Genomic DNA, 21,507 nt, shown 5'->3' on the forward strand with positions numbered 1-21,507 from the left:
TGTTTACCAGAAATAGCCTGGGAAATAAGAGTAAGTATCAGCCTATAATTCATTATGTTTTTGTGTGTTTTTACTGTGTACTTGTCATGATTTACAAATTCTAGACCATAGCAAGTATGAAAAACAGGATATCTTTAGTGCACGGCCTAGCAGGAACCAGTGGAATACAACGTATCTGTCATTTTAGCAAAAGCAGTCAAAGGAAATCTCTGAATGGATATGGACACATGAAAAACAAGAACATAAACAACAAATCAAGTCACAAACACAAACAAATAAAAGAAAGAAAGAAAAGAAAACAGAAATGATAGGGCTCATTTCACATTTTAAGTGAAAAAAAAAAATGAATTAGTTATTTAATTATTCAAAAAAACAAAGCATGCACTCATTTTGTTTTATATTACAGTGCCTATTGCCCTATACATATTTACAAAGTCTGTTAAAGGGACTTAAAATTCTGATGCCAATTCAGATTACATGCTATTTATCATTGCTCGCAGTTTAAATCAGAACAGATCAAATGAACTGTACAGTGTATACACTGTATGTGTTTCAAAAGTGCATCAAATAACACTTACTAATAGCAGACTGGACTGGAACTTTTAAATGTATCCTTTAGACGTTTACAGCAAAAACGCTACAGTAATTTATAGACATTTTAACAATGTTTACATTACTTGAGTACGTGGATTTAAATTCATATTTACAGTCCCTTTAACCATAAGTTGACAATGAACACGTATTAAAACAGCTGATATCTATAAAATACATACATTATAATTATGAAAAGTATGAAACACTACAAATTAAATTTAACTCTTCAAATGATTTTGTTTTTTAAAATTTTACTGAACATTTATTGTTTTTTTTTTTCTTTTTCTTTTTTAGGTTTACTATTTACAAAAGTAGTGCTACACCTTGGTTATGATCAGATTATTTTATTTGAAATTTTAATCAGTGATTTTACCTTTGTCGAGTAGCCATTCGTCAACTACTCGACCGAGTCGGTATGGGATTCGCTGTCTAGCAATCGCCAGGCGTTCGTTATCATTGTTGCCTTTAAAGTTTAAAGAGACATTTCAGTGGTTACAATCTGTAAGGTCAAAGGTTAAATGTTCATACTTAATGCTGGAGTTATACAACTGCACAAGGTTTTTAATATTTAAAAACGTTTACTGTAAAACATTATTTAAACAAACATTTTATTTGTTATTTTAGCAAACAAATTAGGCCTATATTAATTGAAAATAGCCAAAACTGGCACGCAAATGTTACATCTAAGTTAAAAGAACTACATTATAAACCAACCCAAATCACAACTTAATACATTACCATTACAGAGTCTTTACCCAAATATTACCACCACATTTATCTTTACTCTCTTTTTAACTGGCTTTTTAAACTAGTTATATATACATTTACCAAAAAGAACATCACTGCATTTATTGTTGAATCAACCTTTTATGGTTTAAAGGATAGAACACATTAACGTTAACATATTACAAATGCCCACCCCATTTATAAACAGCCTAATTGACAGTGAGCTGATTACACAGTTATGACAGTTAACAGTACACAGTCAGTACGTCGTCAGAAGACGGTTTCAGAGGAGGAACGGTCACTGAAAACTCTTTAACAACACGTCTTTGACCAAAGCTACGAGTCATAAAGAAGTGACGAGTTTTGTGCAAACATTGCACATTCATTACACGGAAGTAAATGGATGAGTAGTTTCTCGAAACGTATTTAGAGAATAGCCCAAATAAGCATCGGACGAGAGAAAGAGCTGCTTCAGAAAAACTCCACGCTCCAAGACTGAGGGGGCACTTTGCCATTAATGAGGGGAAACTCTGCATCGCCCTTTTGTCAAGGCCAATAACCTCTGCAGAACGGAGGACTGTCAGCAAAGTGGCACTGTCTCTGAGTGCTTTCCTTTTCGGTATTGTCTGCCGAGATTGAATTCAGTCTGCTCCATTCTTCCGGCAGATTGACAATGTTTGTCCCATCAACTATATTAATTCAGTTCTGGCAGATAAAAGATCAGGTATCTAACAACGATTTGCTCGAGAATTGCCTCCAAGGGAAAAGGATCGCACAAACATGAAAGAAAGGAACGGTAACTTTGTAACAAATGCACAGTTGGTCTGATGAAAGGTCTTAGAGGAAGGAAGACGCATAAAAAGGAATTTTTTTAATGGCATAAGCTTGAATTACTGCGGAGGATCAGATACACAGAGAATGGTCCAAAGCCTGTCTGTATAGCTCATGGAATTTGACTGTAGTTGATTGTGCCAGGTTGGAGCACAAAGGCTTGTGAAAGAGATTTAGTGGATCATTGACGCTGGAAGATACACTCTGCCTTACAACAAAGCAACACCATGTATACTGTGTGATTGAAGTCTCCAAATGTTATTTAGGGAGCCACACATCTCAAACAATGCTTAGCGAGAGACAGACTTTCCGTGCTTTCACCCGCCCTACTGCACACTACTATTTAAAACATAAGTAACCCTATGACACCGAAGCCTCAAAATGTCCTGATTACCTTTTTTTTTTTTAACCATAAAAAAGGCCAGAAAATGTTCTGTAACTAGAATAACTTTGAATATCTGGCAGTTATTTACAATTCACTGCATGTTAAAATAGTGCATTAATCAGGTCAAATTTAAGACTTTTTAAGACTTTTTTTAAGACCACAATGAATACAATTTAAGACCCATTTCAAATTCATACTGGCAAAAAAGTACAAAAGACATGAAGGAAAATTGGAGCCACAAATCGTTGAACTTACAATTCGGCTTCGCTGTGGGCTTTCGTTAAGTTTTCTCCGCTGCTATGCTAAGCTTTAACACACCACGGCGCGCGCACTAGCACACTAGCTAGTGGTGCTCGATAAATTCTCCCCCGGCAGCACAGGTGGCCTACTTTAGTTCCATGTTGTAGTTATGTTATCGCATCCTCAAAAATAGAACCATTTCAAAGCGAGACTGAAGTTTACGCTTTAAATAAAAGTAACGTTAATAGATTTTTAAGATTTTTCAAAATTGTATTTAAGACCTTTTATGACATTTTAGGAGAATTTAAGATATTTTAAGGCCTTAAACTCAAATTATTGGATTTAAGACTTTTTAAGACATTTTAAGACCCCGCGGACACCCTGATTAATAATTTTAAATTAAGAAAAACAAAAAGGTTTGTTTAGAAAAACACTGCAAATGAACAGATCCGTTGCCTAATTTCGGTAACACAAAATGCAACATGTCAAAGGGTGTTAAAGGGTTAAAATCATAAAAATATATATATATATAACATACACTCTCTACTTTTTAAATTGCCAACACAGTCCTGAGAAAAGTCAAAAAACAACATGTTTTTCTCGCTCCGACTGACCAAGCTTAAGAGTCCCAAGACTTATTTAGTTTAATTTAATTATGTCTAATGGTTTCCCAAACAAGCTGGATACTAGTTTGGACACTATATACTCAGTGCTGAGGATGAGAATCTGTGCTCAGGTTAGTTATTTTAGGCAGCATGAAGGTACAGTAGGTGTGACTGGTATGAAATAAACAACAGTGATTCTGATTTTTTTTGTTTGTTTGTTTGTTTGTTTTTCATAGCATTTTTTCTTCGATGAGAACTCCACGGCAGAGATAAATAAGCCACTCCGACCTTGTTATACATAGGTGTTATTCATTCGTGTTTGTCCTTGCATTTGATTTGATGACAATGACAACAGTGAAATATTAATGTCACCGAATCTCATCTTAATATTTTATTCATGCTATAAGACAGAACGCTATAAGCTACTTTCAGGGAAGTGGATGCAAACCAGAGTTTTGCATCCACTAAATCTGCCTTAGCACTGTGCACGACGCCACAAACAACACACACATTCACATGCCCTTACAGTGCGAACGTGTTAGATTAATGAATCATCCATTGATTGCTGTTGTCAGAGCGTTCATGGACTCTTAGTTAATTTCTGTCACCTCCATTTGTCAGTCACGGGGTGTTAGTTATGTCACCGCTCTTGTGTTTCCGGCTACAGTGACACCTCATCTGTGGAGAGGTCAACATTAAACTGGGCCCCGAAGAACATTTAGCCTAAAGCCGTTACGGAGGACAACGAGGACACACGAGCGTGATGAAGAAGTCCTCATCTAGGCATTTTTTCCCTAATATATTCGTTAATTAGAGTAATTGGACTCTTTGCACAGCGGCCGTTTTGACAAGGCACAGTAAGACAAAATCACAGGTGTAAATAAACTAATTAATGACGGCTGAGTTCCATTTTGCTGCCTTTGCTCCGGGGTGCGTGCTGCTTCACTGTCACACTCTCCTGACTCACATGAACTGAACAGAGTCGCCAATGCTGTGCCTGTTAAAACGTGTCAAAATGGCTGCTGTGCAAAAGGACACCGGTGCCAAAAAATGCCGTATCCTATAAATAAAAAATACAAATTCTAAATTGTGTCCTCATCACACGCCCTATCCTTACAAACAGCATGCAACTGTCAAAGTCCTCTGTGTGTTTTTGCAAGAAAATCCTCAATTTTCAAAGACGTGTGATGTTTATCTGCGGTACACTCGGTCTGTGCTTTTACCAAAGGTCTGATCATGTATTGATCCCCTCTGTGGGACGCAGGAGTGTTAAACAATGCTATTCCCTGGGCTTTGATGCTGCAGCGGAGCCCATTCATCCTGCCTGCGAATGTAGCCCGCGACTGCTGCCGAGTGGTGATTTGGTTTGGGACCGTTTGGCTTATCTCATCTGCCAGACAGCACTGATTCAGCTGAGCCATCCCAGTCAACCCCGCTTTTCCCCCTCACTCACTTGTTTTTTTTGTGTGTGTGTGTTAATAAAGTGTTCAGATAAGGTGGAGGCTTTATCTCATTACAAGCCCCCAGGACACTCCCACATTAATGAACAAATATGCAAATGCTCCCTCTGTAAATGGAGCTGGGTGAGTTAAAAAGGGGGGGGAACCAACAAAAAAATCTCACCATTAGTTTCATTATTCTGCTTCGTTTTCATGCTGGCACCATTGTTTTTGCACAATAGGCTAAATAGGCTCATGGACAAAACAGCGGGGGGAACCAGACGAGGCGGGACGAGGCTTCTGTGGCTAAAGCTAAACCTCCCACTCTTACATCCCAGACATCAGGCTCCACAAGGTGGGAGTGAGAGAGCGAGATTAACGGAGAGGGCAAGGTCGGACAGATATAGGTAAAGGGGACAGAAAAAGAGGGTAAGGGAGAGTGAGTGAGAGACAGAGAGCTCTGTAAGTGCATCACGCTCTGATAACAGTAAAAGAATAAGGCCAGGGACCTCTACATTATCTTTGTGTGTGGTGTGTTCATTGGGTGCTCTGATAGGATACAACACAGTACCCTGCGGGCCTGGCTGCGCCATTGTGATGGTATTACTTCCATGGCCAAGACTCTGGAGAAGAGGCTGATTTTTTTTTTTTTTTTTTTGTGCTGCTGCCCAGCCCTTTGTGTGTGGCACACAATGAAAATGAATGAGCATAAAGGGAAGACCAAACTGCAGCAAATAGAAGCCTATATCTGTCCGTGAGTGTGTGTGTGTGTGTGTGTGTGTGTGTTTTGTATTTTTTGATTCTAATAATTGTGCTTAAGACTTTAATGGGCCATAAGTATGTAGTACGAGACTTTTTAATGGGATTACAAGGACGGCGATATAAGGCCCCGGTGAGGCAATTATTTCTTTGCTACGAGAGTGATTGCCCCCTTCCCATATAATCTCACCCCTCTCTGTCTTTCTCACTCTCGAGCCATCTTTTTTTTTATCTTTGCCGTCTACTCTTGTTATTATCACTGTTGATCTGTGAGTGGCCTAAGAGTGGCTGAAGGCTGCCATTATCGGTGTGTTCGAGGCATACATGGATACTAATCAAACTACAGGCGAGCTGAGAGAATTATGGCTTTGTGTGCTGGGGGAGAGGGGAGGAACTGTACACTGATTGAGATTAGATGTAATTAGTCTGCAATGAGCCTAATAAGGTGGACTTGGCGTTGTCACTGACGCATGATGAGTGGGGAGGAGGTTTTTCACTTTCCCCCTGAGGCAGTTATATCTCAGCATTTACATCGGGTGACTTATCCTTTGTTTTTTTTCCTAGAATTAGAATGTGTTATTTTCTGCACATGCACAAATGAGTGATAGGGAATTTGACCTCTAAATCCTTTTTACACGACACCGTTTACACCGGTAATCCTCCGGTTATAAGTCAAATTCCTTTCCCTCTTGGTCATGGCCCGTCTAAATTTCATAAAAATATTTACGTTTTGATATCTTACAATATCTGAATAGTCATTAAATTCACGGTGCAGTCCACATTGCTGCGTATTAAATGATGCAGCAAATGGTTAGAATACGTGTTTCACCTACTAAATCCACTTTATGAGCAGCACATCTGTGTGCATCATGTGATTTGGGGACTGGGTCTGTTTGTTCTTTAAAGATTGAGATACTATCATCCGAGCATTTAACCCGGCTGTGCATTCTGCCATGTCCACATCATGTCAAAAGCCATTAGCGTCCCCCTTTCCACCTGAGGCGAGAAATGGGGAATAAGTCCCAGTCATAAAATCCTCTTTCATTTGGATGAATGCACTGGTCATAGCTAAAAAAGGTCACCAGACATTACACAGAAGGGGGGGGGGGGCAGGCTAGTTGAATTTGTGATTTGTTTTTCTAAAACATCCATATATTCCAACTTCTTTAATCCTCCATAGCTTCGGTCAAAGCATCAAAAACACAAGCTTTGGGATTTCTGTCACTTCTAACATATTGACGTTCTACAGAAACATATCAGTGTTGGTGAGTTCTATTCCATATCCAGAATTTGACGACTTCAAATTTTAACCAGTGAAAATCGATGGTGCACAGAGCAAGTGACTGTAAAACAGACTTAGTGGCAGTAATTTGTGGGAAAGTGCAACACAAATTAAACTATTAGTAGTAACATCACACAAGTGGTACTGACAATTAGTTAAAGTAATAGTGAGTAAACATCATAGTAACCAAACGGTATTTCATACAGCGTAAACAACATAATCAACAGGTATTCCTGTAGTTCGACCGTGTACACGTTTATATAAATAGCTCGATGCAAAGAGAATCTACACTTAAATGCGGGGAAACTGACACAGATCTAGACAGGGTGGCTTGTTTATCTTTAGACTATATGGTTTCTTAAGTGAGGCCTATTTACATATACTTGGGGTTGTTTAACGGTATTGATTAATGCAAAGTGATAAACAACGGAGATGAGGAAAAACTCAACAACACTGGTATTGCTCTAAACAGCTGCTGGAAACAGGAACATAAAAAGCAATTAAAGCTCATGCCAAGTCAACATAAAACATCCTCTGACAGCCAGGGCTGTAATAGTTGGCTTGATAATCTCTTGTACATTTTTATCACCCTTAAGAAACAGCAGATGTAATTAAAGGCAGAGTGGGTGACTCACCTGTGGGGTAGCGCTCAATGACTGGCAGGTCATCCACCTGCAGAGTGGCATTACCCCCACTCCTCGTAAACTTCACTATATGGTACTTTCCATCATTTACAAACTTTGACGTCTCCTCAATATTAATGTCATCTGTTCCGACATTAAATACAACAGCAATGTTTCCTTTTTCCTGGAAAGACAAGAACACAACAAAAGGGAATGTGTTAAGTGACTGTTGGGGAAAAGAGTCATTGAAACAGAACAGTTGCCTTTGCTACTTAAGTACGATCGTCACTGTGCATCTTAACAGAAGGCAAAACAAACAAAGTAAAGTACAATGAATAAAAAACACAACACCGTTTGTGTCATATCAAACGAGGTGGCAGCTTTGGATTTAAAATAACAACATGACTTTGTTCCATCGTGAGACTTGATGGCGATATGAAAATCAGTGTATCGCATCAAATCACTCAAACTTTGGTCATTAACTCAGTTTGTAGACAGCTTTTACTCAACATTAGCTAGACTACACGTTTTTTTTATAGTGGACCACAAAGTTAATGGAATAAACCATATGGCCAGTTCTTTTTGTCCTGGAGCCCATTTTGAACATATGTCCCATCAGACACTTAGGTCCAGAGGGAAAGATATTGCAACCTGTTTTGCTGTTCGTAAATAACACTTTTCAGATAACAGTTTCAGCTTTTTAATGCAATTTAAGTCGGGGAAAAAAAATGATTGCATGGTCCTTTAAACTGCAGGGCCTAATGGGTTGGATATAATGACTGTTATGTGTCGCTCGTGAACAAGTTATTGCCGCTGAAACGCCCTGAAAAATATTTTAGAGTAAACACGCGTTGTCCTGTAAGATCCCGTGTGTTTAGGTTTAACCATACGACACACAAACACCTAATCTGCAATGCCTTCTATTCAGCACACCCATGTATTCATTTTGAAAGCTCAAAGCTCGCTGGGATGAGGCTCATTGAATCCGAGCAATTTGCGTTACCCTGCAATTAAACAATAAACGCCCGGCACACAGCGTTGTCATTATATTAAAGCATAAACATGGAAACATGGAAATGAATGCCCTCAAAAGAAGCTCAGCTTCCATCGTCTTAGATACACATGCGATGGTATCGCCTCTAATAAGCTCCTCTTTACGGTACATGATCGAAGCCCCTGAATCCTACTGCCTAATCCGGCTAAAATAAGTGCGGGAAATTAGTGCAGTCAGTCTCTCTCTCTCTCTCGCGCGCGCTCTCTCGGTCTCTGCTTATGAGCTGCAGTGTCAGGAGCATCTGGTTGGAGGCTCAACCTACTGTGGCAGTGCAGCACTGCATGTTATTATCCAGTCAGCACAGCCAATAGTATGCTGCAACTCCATCTCTCTTTCTCTCTCTCTGTAATTCTCCCATATGCGTGAGCTGACTCTTCTACAAGCCCCCTACACACACACACACACACACACCACCACCACCACACACACACACACTCACACAGTACATGTAGAGCGTGGTTCCCTTCAAGTGCAGAATGAGTTGAGCTTCGAGAGCCAGAAGCTAAAGTGCAATTAAAACCATTTATAATGTGTCACACCATGTTACCAAAACTAGGACAACTGTATGCCCCGTAATGTGATTTCAACAGATTATATAAACTGATGCATTAAAGATACAGTGCTAACACAATTTACTGACTGCTCGAAGGCATCAATGATGTCAGACAAGAGACGGTTACAGATTGCGGTTTTCATATCTGAATGGGTGAAGATGATCGGTAGATGCTTGTGTCGTAGTGAAACCTTCCTTGGAGCCAGTGATATTTTCAGCAAAGAAAATGGATATCATGAGTATCTGCCAACATCTGACCCCATACATGCTTGAAAACATTCAAAATGAAATGTATAGGAAACTTTTTTTCAAGGACTACCGCACACTGGAAACATCCACTGACAACTTTTTAGTATCAATGCTCTCAGAAAAAAGAGAGAGAGACAGAAAAAAGGTTTAGTGGAGGGACCAACCCAATTAAAATCCTGCTTTTAATAGCCTCCTTCAATTGACTTTTAATGTTCCCCATGGTCTCGTTAATAAATTTACTGCATTTAGTCACAAACTGCCAAGTCGAATTTTCCATAGCATGAAAAAAGCTTACTTCTTGAGAGCAATGAAGGGGAAGATGAAAGAGGGGGAACACACAAAGGATGAAAACCAAACCATCGGATTTTGGGGAGTCTGATGTCAGATGTTACGATAAGACCTAAATCTCGAGGCTGTGAAATACAAACTTAAGTTTTTGACTTGCGCTCGCGTGTGTCTCCCATATTAATGTGATTAAGGTTGACTCTCTCCGCCTGAGAATAAAAAGGCTGTAACTTGCCCTAAATAAAAAAAAAAAAAATCCACTACATTTCACAATTCCCTGAAATTCAATCTCCTTGGACACGTAGTCAGTTAGCAGCTGCTAATCCTGGCACAAACAGGGGTTCGGGCTTACACGTATGTCACAGAGTGATTGATAGCTGCTTACATAAACGCAGCCTATTACACCCTATACAATTTTAGGGCTGCTCACTTGGTAAATGCTGTTCCCAACGGGGCTGCCCCTCAGGGAGCATATACTGTACGGAGTACGCATACCACACCCGGCGATCTCAGCCCTTTCCTGACACTCTGCACGCTGCCTTGATTAATTGCTCATCAAGCTGCAAAAGAGTTTAATTAACTGATGAAGTTGATCCACCATTCTCCTCTAATCTCCCTCTTTTTATGCTCTTCATCCCTGCAGCTGGAGGGTGGAGTAGCTGCGGCAACGCTCAGGGTGTCAGTTTCTCGTTAAAACTCCCCATCTGCGCTCATTATACAACCACAGAGATGCCCGTTTTACTGGATATACAGCCACAAAACAGCCTCTGCAGACCGTCTCTCTTTTTTTAATTTTTAGTAGCGCCGCTGAACCTGAATGAACATTAGTTTTTTTTCCCCTTCCAATTATGTCACAGAAAAAAAGTAGGCTGAAAAAAAACCATAAACCTGGATGTGCTTAACGCTTCGAAAACAGCTCCCTACAGCTTTTCTATAACTTGCTGGAATTACATTTGTTCTGTTAAATAATGAATTCATCAATGAATAAATCATGCTTTTTTGTGTATATGTTTTTTTATGGGGAGAATATAGCGTATGTTGCTGATGATCTGCTCGAGGGTCAAACCAAGCAGAAACACAGCCACATCTATTTGAAATGATCCACACGTTTCCCGAAGCAGGATTATTTCTGCAGCCCACGTAAATACAACGGAGGGAGAGAGAGGAAGGAAAAAAAAAAAAGGGAAGGAAGTGAGAAATGGTGTTTGAGATGGTGTCGGGCCTCCTCCTCCTTCAATCTCTGGAAAAAAAAAAAAAAAAGAACGCTATGGTGTGGGCTGTCCTAATGTTTTGCTTGTTTATGAGTCATTCACGTTGACAACCATTGTGCACCCGTCACCTTTCATATCTCACCAGTCCGACGCCACAGGACTACAACACATCTCCCTCCAGCGCACATGTCTGGATGAGGTCTGCTGGCAGGTGGGAGAGCAACTTCATCTGTGTGTCGCCTGTGTCTCTCTGTCTGTGTGCGTGTTAGTTAAGGAGATATTATGTTCTCAGCGTGGAAGCTAAATGTCTTATAGTGTTGCCAGGACAAAGCAGACTGCACCTTTTACCTTATCTTTTAATTACAACTGACTTGTCTTCTGTTTATTCCTTCTTCTTCTTCTTCTTTTTTTTTTAAAGCAAAGCTCGGTTAATGAAATTACGATGCAGAGGAGTAATTATGAGAGACGAAAGGATTTCCTCCTTACAGCATGCGATACATAATGCGGTACAAATACACACATACCGACGTTCTGTCTACAACATCCCTCACGGTCGACAATTATTTTAATTTTAGTGATGACCGAGTAAAAAACATGACAATAGTTTTGTTTTAAATAGAATTTCAGCCACATAGAATTGTCTCATGATACATTAACTATCACAACATTGTTATACCATTGCAGACAGTGACAAACCTACAGTATACTAAACTCTACACTCTTAGAAATAAGGGTCCTTCTACAAGGGCTGAGGTTCTACCTGGAACCATTTGCTTTTGAAAAACCCTTTCCCGAAGAAAGGGTTTTTCAAGGGTTCTTGGGAACACTAATGGTTCCAGTAAGAACCATTTTGATCCAGAGAACCCTTTTAAACCCCTTTCCTGAATTAAGGGTTTAAAAAAGGGTTATTGGTGGAACCCTCCAAAAGGGTTCCAGGTGGAACCTTTATAAAAAGGTTATACCTGGAGCCAACAAAGGTTCTCCTATGAGGACAAGCCGAAGAACCTTATATGGTTCTACTTAGCACTTTCATTTCTAAGAGTGTACAGGTCTGACACCAGTGGAGTTACATTACATTATAAGTCATACTCCTGACATGGAGTTCAAACCCCATCTCTCACATAACACAATTATGCAGCACGACATAAACGGCACAATTCTGTGCCACACAATGCAGCATATATGAGAAAAAAAATACATCTGTATTTAATCCAAATACACTTCTACACAAGTTTCATTACCACTGTTTGACATCTACACGCCATTATGTCGATGAACATCCAGGTAATACCGAGTAACACACATTAACGTCCCCATGGCAACAATGTCAGCTATTGGCGGTCTCTGCGTTATTGCTCTTTACACACAAAGGTAAGCAATAAACGCCTTAACGGTGATGACTTGGTGTCAGTTGAACATGCGCAAATACGAGTATTTATAAGTGCATATAAAGTCATTGTCACCATATAGTACATTAAGTTATAATGACATTTTCTGATGTCAGTGTATAGAACAAGCTAAAATGTGATGATTTAGATGGGTATTGTCATGATATTACCTGAACATAATCATAACTATAATAACACCTTATTGTTACTGTATTGCAATGCAAAGTGGTGTCATAAAGTGCTGCTTTATAGGAGTTACAGTTGTTATGTAACACCCACATGTAAAGAGTCAAGAATCAGTGCCACATTCAATCCGAATGATGTCATAGACAAACACACACATACGAGTAAAGTACTCCTGCTATTTGTGTGGTGGCAGTGGAAGAAAACTATTATTTCTAAAGCACGGCCTTCACTTACTGTCAGAACACATCCTTGTGAACGAGGCTACGTCCACTCTGTGGATTCAAAACTGCGTCTTCGCCGACTTATACAGCGCGTTCTGACTCATGAAACAACATTTGACGCGCTTACCCTCTCTCTTGATTTCATCACAAGTGTTGCTCCACAGGAGCTCGGCTCGTTTAAAAAAAAAAAAAAAAAAAAATCAAGTCCATCGGCTAAAGTGCTAAATTATCTGTGAAGTTCCGGCTTGACGAAGTTTCCATTTGCTGGGAGACTCGATCAAGAGAAAATGATGTGCGTGAGATTCATGAAACCCCCCCCAAGTTAATAAATTATCAAGCATCCACAGAAACTGGTTCAAACAAGGTGCTATTACCACACTTTTTTTCCCCCTGTAATTTATAATGTATAAGTTACATCTTTGTGAGATGTAGCAGAAAAAAACATTCACAATAGAGCCCTATGCGGAAGGGATTAGTTTTACATGGGGAGGAGGAGTAATGTAATTTAACCACAGGAAATCTGTAATATATACAGCCAAATCGCACGGGATAAAAAAAAAAAAAACATCTCAGTAAAACTAACACTAACTAACACCTCCTGTTGCCGTGTGCGTACTACGCTGCTTCATGATGTCCCGAGTGCAAACGCACATCAATTATACCACCTCCATCCTTGAAAATCTGCGTAAAACTACTTGTAAACACGGGGTACGTGAATATCTACGCACATATTTACTGCAGGATTAGTGTCACCTGGGGGTCATTTTCATCTGGATCTTCTTTTAGCCCAGGTAAAAGTCATAATCTTTACTGACATTGTCCGCTAAAATCTGATAATAATTACTTTACCCCACCTCCCCTCGTAAAACTAATCCAGTCCCAATATGGCTTAAGTGTATAGTTTTCTTCTCAGTGCATATACTTACATTCAGTCAAAGGTAAATATGTGACAGACTGGGCGCTGGCTCGTGGCACTTTTTTTAAAAGCGCCTGCCTCTGAAATTACATTTGTCTTCAGTGGACTCTCTGACCCACCCGTGACATATTCAATCATCGAAGGCCAACAAATGTCTGAAATTTTTTGCTCTCGCTCACTCAGAGAAATCAATTCCCGGTAAGGATGATTCTCCCCGTCTGTCCACTGGTGACAGCTGGCATGAAGTGCAGAGTAAGTTGACCTTCATCTCTGTCCTTTCCGATTGCAAGGAATTTCCTGCATCCCCTCAAGCATAATTCAGAGTCAAGCTCATTCCATCTGTACGATTCATACAGAAACGCTTTCTGGCTACATATCATCACAAACAATCATATGGATGGTGCAGTTACCTTTGTGAGCATATGCCTCGAGGACAACAACAGACCCTTAAATCCTCAGAACTAGACTTCCACATGCTTAACATGATTCATGATATGTATATGACGAATATGAAACACGTTTGTTGTGTCTACTGAGATTACCTTTAGTTCAGCGGGGGAACGAACACAGATGAGGACATGCATATCCAATTCTACACTCGAGATTTAAATATTATGTTAAGTAAGGTGTCATAAACATATTCTCCAGTCTCCAAATCAATTTCTTGCTCGAGGAAACGTGTTGTTGTTCTGAAGGTTCTGACTAAGCTGCCTTGCTCGTAATGACGGGATTGTTTCTCATTAATATGGAATATCCCTTCATACTCTGTTGAGATCGGGTTCCACTGTGCGCTTTGTTTAATTATGTGACAGGTTTGCTAATCATGTAAAAGGTGTCACATGTATCAACTCCATAATGCAGATTTGCAATTCTCATCATGTCACATGTGACGAGGAAATTCTGCCCTTAAAGGTGCATTATGTAATAAATCTAAAGCAACTGGCCATAAAATCCTCCTAATATGTCATAGAGACTCAGGAATAATGTTCATATAACAAACTGAACTCACAAACAACAACAGTACAGCCAATATATTAGCATTCAAAAAAAAAATATTTTGCAGACTGCAAATCATGTTTATGTTTTGAAATCATGTTTTAGCATGTGGCGCCACCTACCGCAGTCTACCAATCATTGCAGTCAGTCAGAGTCTCAGCTGCCGAGCAACCACGGGTTGCCAGTTACGTCAGAAAACGAAACCTAAAATACCCTTTTTTTTATTATTTGAATGTAGTAACCGTTTTTGGCCACGTTCTTACATATGGCACCTTTAATTTATAGCTGGGTATTTATGTGAGTGACTCAATGCAGTATATTTATTTGTTGTTTAAATTGCTCTAAATTCTGATCAGATTTAATTAGTTGGGTTTACTTTCATACCAATGACACGTCCGATTAATAAACTCTCGACTTTTCAGTCATCATATGGGGTTTTTCCAAACCCGTTTTCATGTTTATGATCATGCTTTTGTTTACTCAAATGCTACTCGTGTGCAAAGAAAAAGTGGAAAGAGACACAAGAAAATCCTTTGTTGCACGACTAATTGATTAATTAACACTCCAACCAACACCTCACTAGATCGTGCGCATTATTTTAACAACAAAGAGGTTTTTCTTTTCTTTTCTTTTCTTTTCTTGTCATTGTTTCTCCAAGAACTAAACAGGGAATTAGTGCTCCAATTATTTTAGAGAACGGCTGCCATTTGTCACACAAACGGAAAGTGACATGGAGTGGAGCAAATGTTGAGGAAAAATTTACAAGGATTGTACAGAATATGGATGTGGAATGGCTATAATGTTTTTCTGTCTCTATCATCTTCATTGCATTCCTGTCCATAACGCTCCAGAAAAAAAAAATGCTAAAAAACAAACAAACAAACCTTTAAATTTAACATGAACAACTAGGCACAGTACTGGTACTGTGTTTCCGGCGGCTCGACTCGCCTCGGCACGGCATGAGCCGATACTATGCGTGACGTTGCCAGACTGCAGACCACTGACTGCTCAGATTCCTAAAAAAACATGGGTTAATCTCCAACAACTACCAAGGAAATGTCTAAACTCTCAACATTGAACGGAGTCTGATGTATTTAGTGACAGCACTGCTGGTTCGCGAGTGGCATCGCAAACTCTGCCGCTGTATTCCAGTCCAGTGACTGTGTAAGACGGAGTCTGTGCTCCGGTCATGGAGAATATACTGAACAAAGAGTTTTAATTAACTCATTCAAATGATTCCGTTACACTGGAAACAACTGCTTTACAAGTCACTGGTCACTCGTTTCATGCAGCCGTGCAGTGACAACTCCGCACACGTTGAGTAGGGACTATTTTTTGTAGTGGGAAAACAACCTAAACCGTGCCATGGCGAGGCGAGTCGAGGTGAGCTGGGACCACAGTGGAAAACGGCCATTACTGTTATGGTCGCTATTTGAAATTCCCATTCCAAATGCAAAAAAAGCAAATAAAGTTTTTAAAGTACTTATTTACCCATACGCTGCTCTATATATATATAAGTGTAACTGTGCCCCCGCTGTTGTTAAATGAAGAGGGGAGGTGGGAAGCAACAGCAAAAGTTGACAGATGATTGTTCAACACATCCAACAGCCTTCGCAGCCTTCAAAGAAAGAACGTCTCAGAAGACTATCACCTGCATCTCACACACTGCACAGCAGCTTGGTACACTCCTCCTACATAAGTGCCATATTTACTGGGTAACACCTTCACTGTGTTTCTAATATAAATTGTTTTGTTTCTGCATGACCTCTAAAACTAATACGGTCTTTCAGCAAGAAATGACTTATTTGAGTCAGTCTCTGAAATAAAAACATCACCAGTGACGGTGATGAAATGACTGTGACCCGCAAAAACAACACCGAGTTCCACCGTCTACAACACGCACTTCAATGTGAGAATAGCACGTCACCTAATAAAGAAACTGCTTATGGCATTACTCAAGATCCCCCTGTATGTGTCTATGCGTAATTCACATTAGCACTGATGCGCAGGGGCAGCTGTTCACATGTGCACAAGGTGCGTAATCTGAAAAGGTTCTTAAAGGTGCCATATGTAAGAATGTGGCCAAAAAACGTTTACTACATTTAAATTCAAAATACCGAGGTCTTTGAGGTTACGTTTTCTGACGCAACTGGCAACCCGTGGTTGCTCGGCAGCTGAGACTTTACTGACTGCAATGATTGGTAGACGGCGGTAGGTGGCGCCACATGCCAAAACATGATTTCAAAACATAAACATGATTTGCGGTCTGCAAAATACATTTTTTAATGAAAATACTTTGGCTGTACTGTTGTTGTTGGCGAGTTCAGTTTGTTATATGAACATTATTCCTGAGTCTCTGTGACATATTAGGAGGATTTTATGGTCAGTTGCTTTATATTTATTACATAATGCACCTTTAAATATGGGTGCAACATGTGTGCCATCAGGAACTGAATTTAAATTCTTTACAACTGTGAGTGAACCACTCAATTTGAGCCTGAAGTGAACAATTTGAATAATTGCTTGAAAATGTTCAATTTGAAAACGGTCAATTAAAACTGAATATATTGGCGTGAAAGTGTATTTGAATACATTTGAAAGTTTCATTTCATTTGGTCTAAAACTAAGTTATCTTATTCGTTCTCTCAATTCCAATTCAGTTCTTCAAATTATATTCTTCCTGGCAGTAAGACAAAACCAATAGAGCGAAGATGGAAAGAACCCTGTTTTACGTTATCGTTATAAGTCAGCGCGATGTCCAGCGACCAGCAGCAGCGTTACATACACGGAAAGAAGCGTCATGTATACATATGATGTTGTTATGAGTTGAGTCGAGAGCAATATGCCAGAGGAGCTGCAGAATTTATGATACACTACAGTGTTTTTCATACATTGACCATTGTGTTAGCGGCCGGGCCAGTTCATTTCCAATAGCTGGGGTTAAGTATTTTAGGTTGCAGTTCTTCCTTTATGAGAACCCTGGAGTACCAGTTTCTAATACTTCCACAGATTTGGGAAACTGTCAGGCTTTAAAATTGCCAACATCAATCAAGACATTTTAAAGGATGCAACAAGCAATTTCATGGATGACTTTTTTGACTTCTCCAACATTATTTCCTCTCAGCCCCACAGTGTGTACCATTGTTCCATTTTTGCCCTCCTCGTTTCTGTTTGACTACGATGTCATAAAGTCTCTCAGCGGCCTCCCACTTATTCATGTCACTGATTTTACACGACTTTTCAGTCTTTTAATGTTAACACGGCTCAAAGTTATTTTCTTGTTACCACACTGAGGCGAGTTCATCTCAGAAGAGGAATACATTAAAAGATCTGGAACAAGAGGTGTTAAACCTCAGAGGAAAGAACCTTGTCCTAGATTTTTCAGATAATGCAGGGCCATATGTAATTCCACAGTCGGCTGTCGCTGCTCCTGGGCTCCAGTTTCATTTTGAACAATGATGGAGAGTTTTAGTGAGAGGGGTTTGGATGAGAGGGGGAGGGGGGGAGAACGAGAGAAAAAAAAAAGATGTCTGCTGCCGTATGATACAAAGCCGCTGTGTTTGCCTGCAAGCTTAGTATATCGTACATCAAACAGGTGAGATTTCATCAATCATCATCAATCAAAGCTGAGCAAATGAATGGATGCGATATGAATTTAGTAAGAGGGTAGAAAAGGTAAAAGAGGACAATGTGTGTATGTATCGAGTATGAACCAGAACAAAAAAAATAAAAAAATCTAATCGCAGCACTGCAAAGTGAAATGTGTGATTTAGAGAGAAAATGGGATATTCAGTTAATTGGTTTTGGGTTGTTTCTCTGACATAGTCGTCAAATATCTAGGGTTCCTGATGCTAACACAGAACACTCTGAAGAGACATGAAATCATTGTCTTTATTTCAATGTCCAGTTGCTTTATTTGAGTGGAACTGAGTCACTACTAATGGCTGCTTCAGGGTACTGCAAAAGATTGTTAGGCAACAGTAACCTAGAGCAAGAGGTAGAAAGAAGAAAATATGAGAAATGTTGCCATGCCATTCATTATTGGACTGTTTAGCTGCTGCAACCAATGGACTTGCGTTCAGTCCACTTAAACAAGAATGTACTGTATTGATTGGTGATTGATTGTGATTTAATGTGCAAAATATTTTTTTTTTTTAAAGCCCACACATTTGCTGTAACATTTTGTCATTTTCAAATGTATGCAAAATGCAGCACAACAATACTCATTTTTGGATAACAAGCATTCCTGGGTAACAAACCAATAGGCTACAGTTAAGATGCTTTCTCTTGTTTTCACAAGATGCGTGAACAGACACCAGCGCCTGCACGTTCAGTGCAAGGACTGAAAATCCTCCTCTCTTCTCTGTCCTGAATGACACCACAATGTGGGAGGAAAAAGCCTGTTAGGACCACAGCGCTGGGTGACACGTCTAGCCAAGAGACATCATTATGAGCAAGATGCGTCAGTAATGACGTCTTCATATGCAATAGCTGTACCAACGTTCTATTTTTTTCCCCCAGTGATATCAACAAATTAACCCCATGAAATTGCAATAATCAGCATTCATTTAATTCGATCTTAGTTATCAATGAGATTTAACAACTGTATTTTTACTCTATTTTAAGATTTCAGGAGGTAAAAAAAGAGAAGGTTTTTGTACTATTATTCGAAGTGGTGTGACACGTAAAACAACACCAAGCTCTACAGTCCATAATAAACACTTCAATGTGAGAATAGCACGATTGCTGTATTTAGAGCAGTGAATGTCGCTCAACAACATTCTCCATCACTTCATTATTTCACAAAAGGGAATAACTGCTTAAGGACCCCTATCGGTGTCTAAAGGCCCTAGTATACATCTACACACAGGCCCCACGCGCACCGTGCACACAACGCAAATTGCGTCACCAAGGCGCAACCTGCCACCCGATGGTGAAGTGGGATACTACTGGACCCTGACACGTGAATATACTAATATGCGATATGTGAGTGGAAGTATACCAGGGCCTTAAGTGTGATACACACTGTCAATGTTGTACGTGGGCAGCTTTTTATCTGTGCACAAGGTGATAATTGTAATATGAAACTATTCAATCTTAAAGTGGATCTTTTTTAGTGTATCTGCGTCATTACCTTGTTTAAGAAGCCCTGAAGGTTCTAAACAAACAGTTCAGCCACTGTTGAGAACGCTGTGTTTTATTGTAATCTCGGGCTCAGCGAGATCTCTAAAAAAACCCGGTCCGGTTACGTAAAACAACGGTTCTCCTGTACAGCAGATCCTCCTGGTCCGGGCACTAGTCCGGGCACATCCGGTTGCGTACATTGAACCGCTGAAGAAGAATAACGTCCGTTGTGGAGGTGTTTCACGAGCGACAGTGTCTTCTGACTCCGGTTCAAAGTCATAAAAGGGACTGCAGGGGGGAGTCGTGAAGAAGCTATTTTTAAACATTGTTAAAACAATGTTTTGATAATGAGTAGCAGTGCATCCACCGTTCCAGAGGGGGGAGCTGCGCTTCTGAGAGCAGGCGTGCTGAATATGTCACTTCCGGGTACTGGCCAATCACAAGACAGTTGGGAAGCCGGGGTGAGAGTTGAGTCTGAAATATCGCGGCTGGGAAACAGCGTCAGAAAAGAGGATTTCTATCGGCTCGTTTACAGCAACTAGGAGGTTTTGGACCATAAAAACAAGTTAATGTATGTAAGTAGACGTCCAAAACTAACATATATGTGCAACAGGACCACTCTATGTGAGCTTTAAATATGGCTCACAGCCAGAAGTGAAGAATTTGCTTTGCTTTTAAATTTTGAATTTGAGAAACGTCAATATACGTCATAAATACATTGGTTTGAAAGTGTAGTGTCTCAGTTCAGATTCACTCAATCAGTTCAAAATAAAATCCAAGTTATCAAAATCAACAACGAGATTTTCTCAACTCTACAAAGTAGAAAAGGAAGGGTTTTGTACAATCATTCTCACTTGTCATTTACTGTGAGTGCAGTAAGGAACACCTGCTCAGGTATAAATAGTGAGTGGGGACAAAAATCTGCCAATGCACACACTGACAGTGGTGCTGACAGCCCCTCTGCAAGGTGATGACAAGTATACGCCATGTGACAGATATTTGGATGCTTGTCTTCCCTGTGGAGCTGACCAGGCATTTGTGAGCTCACTGTGTTTAGATGCAGCCTTGTTTCCGCTCCCTTTCCACCCCTATATTCAGAGGCAACATCACATATCGCAAACGCTATAGGTTTAGCTGAAGCACTAATGTACATTGTGGTACAGGAAAGATGGTCTCAGAATGATCTGCCACCTTTTTAAACTGCAGTTTCTGTGTGTTTGGGGCTCTCTTGAATTATGTGCGGCTATGATCAATTGATGCCGTGTGCAGTGTTTGCTCCTGGTGAAAAATACAGCTCCCGTTCCCTTGAGATCCGGCTGTTAATGCCACTGCCTCATTCATCTTCCGAGTCCACATTGGTCATTTGATAGTCAGCAATTGATCATCATCATTAGAGCGAGCGGGCAGTGTAACTCTTGCTATATGAATTGTTAACTAGATGAGGTATCGACACATTTTAATTGTTGTACAACGAAGAAGCCAATTACATTTTACTCTAATCTACGAGGAAATTGATTAAGGCAGACTCTTGGTTTGCATCAACAAGAAATTGATGGAACAAAAGTGTGAAATCCTCTGGGAGTAGCTGTTTATTTTTGCACCCTCTAATGAAACAATGTCACCTCGCCAGTGGCTTTGTTTTTCCTTTTTCTTTAAATTCGGTTATGGATTTTCTTGAGTTTGACCCAAATCTGCCCGTCTCAGATCAGGTAAACAAACACTGGCCAGGACAATCTTGAAAATTGTGTTAGTTTTGTTGTTTTCTTCTCATTTTTTTCTATATATATATATATATACTTAAGCCCATTGTCTGGATTGTGGTCAGTTGTTTTTTGCACTG

General features: G+C 39.9%; 1 protein-coding gene across 13 annotated transcripts in view; it reads right to left on the bottom strand.

Moving 5' to 3' along the window:
• Positions 1-21,507, bottom strand: part of LOC310934104 (neurexin-1a-like) — a gene marked incomplete at both ends in the record, with an annotated part of 227,211 nt that overhangs the window by 35,193 nt on the left and 170,511 nt on the right. For 9 of the 13 annotated variants that reach the window (XM_083897747.1, XM_083897749.1, XM_083897748.1 and 6 more), the window contains 2 exons: positions 968-1,057; positions 7,497-7,668. In XM_083897747.1, coding sequence (XP_083753873.1) covers positions 968-1,057; positions 7,497-7,668 — 262 coding nt within the window. The remainder of the gene's footprint in view (positions 1-967; positions 1,058-7,496; positions 7,669-21,507) is intronic. The other 4 variants (XM_083897741.1, XM_083897740.1, XM_083897738.1 and 1 more) reach the window with 1 other exon arrangement.

This window comes from Microchirus variegatus (genome assembly GCF_963457635.1).
Source record: "Microchirus variegatus genome assembly, chromosome: 11".
Taxonomy (NCBI): Eukaryota; Metazoa; Chordata; class Actinopteri; order Pleuronectiformes; family Soleidae; genus Microchirus; species Microchirus variegatus.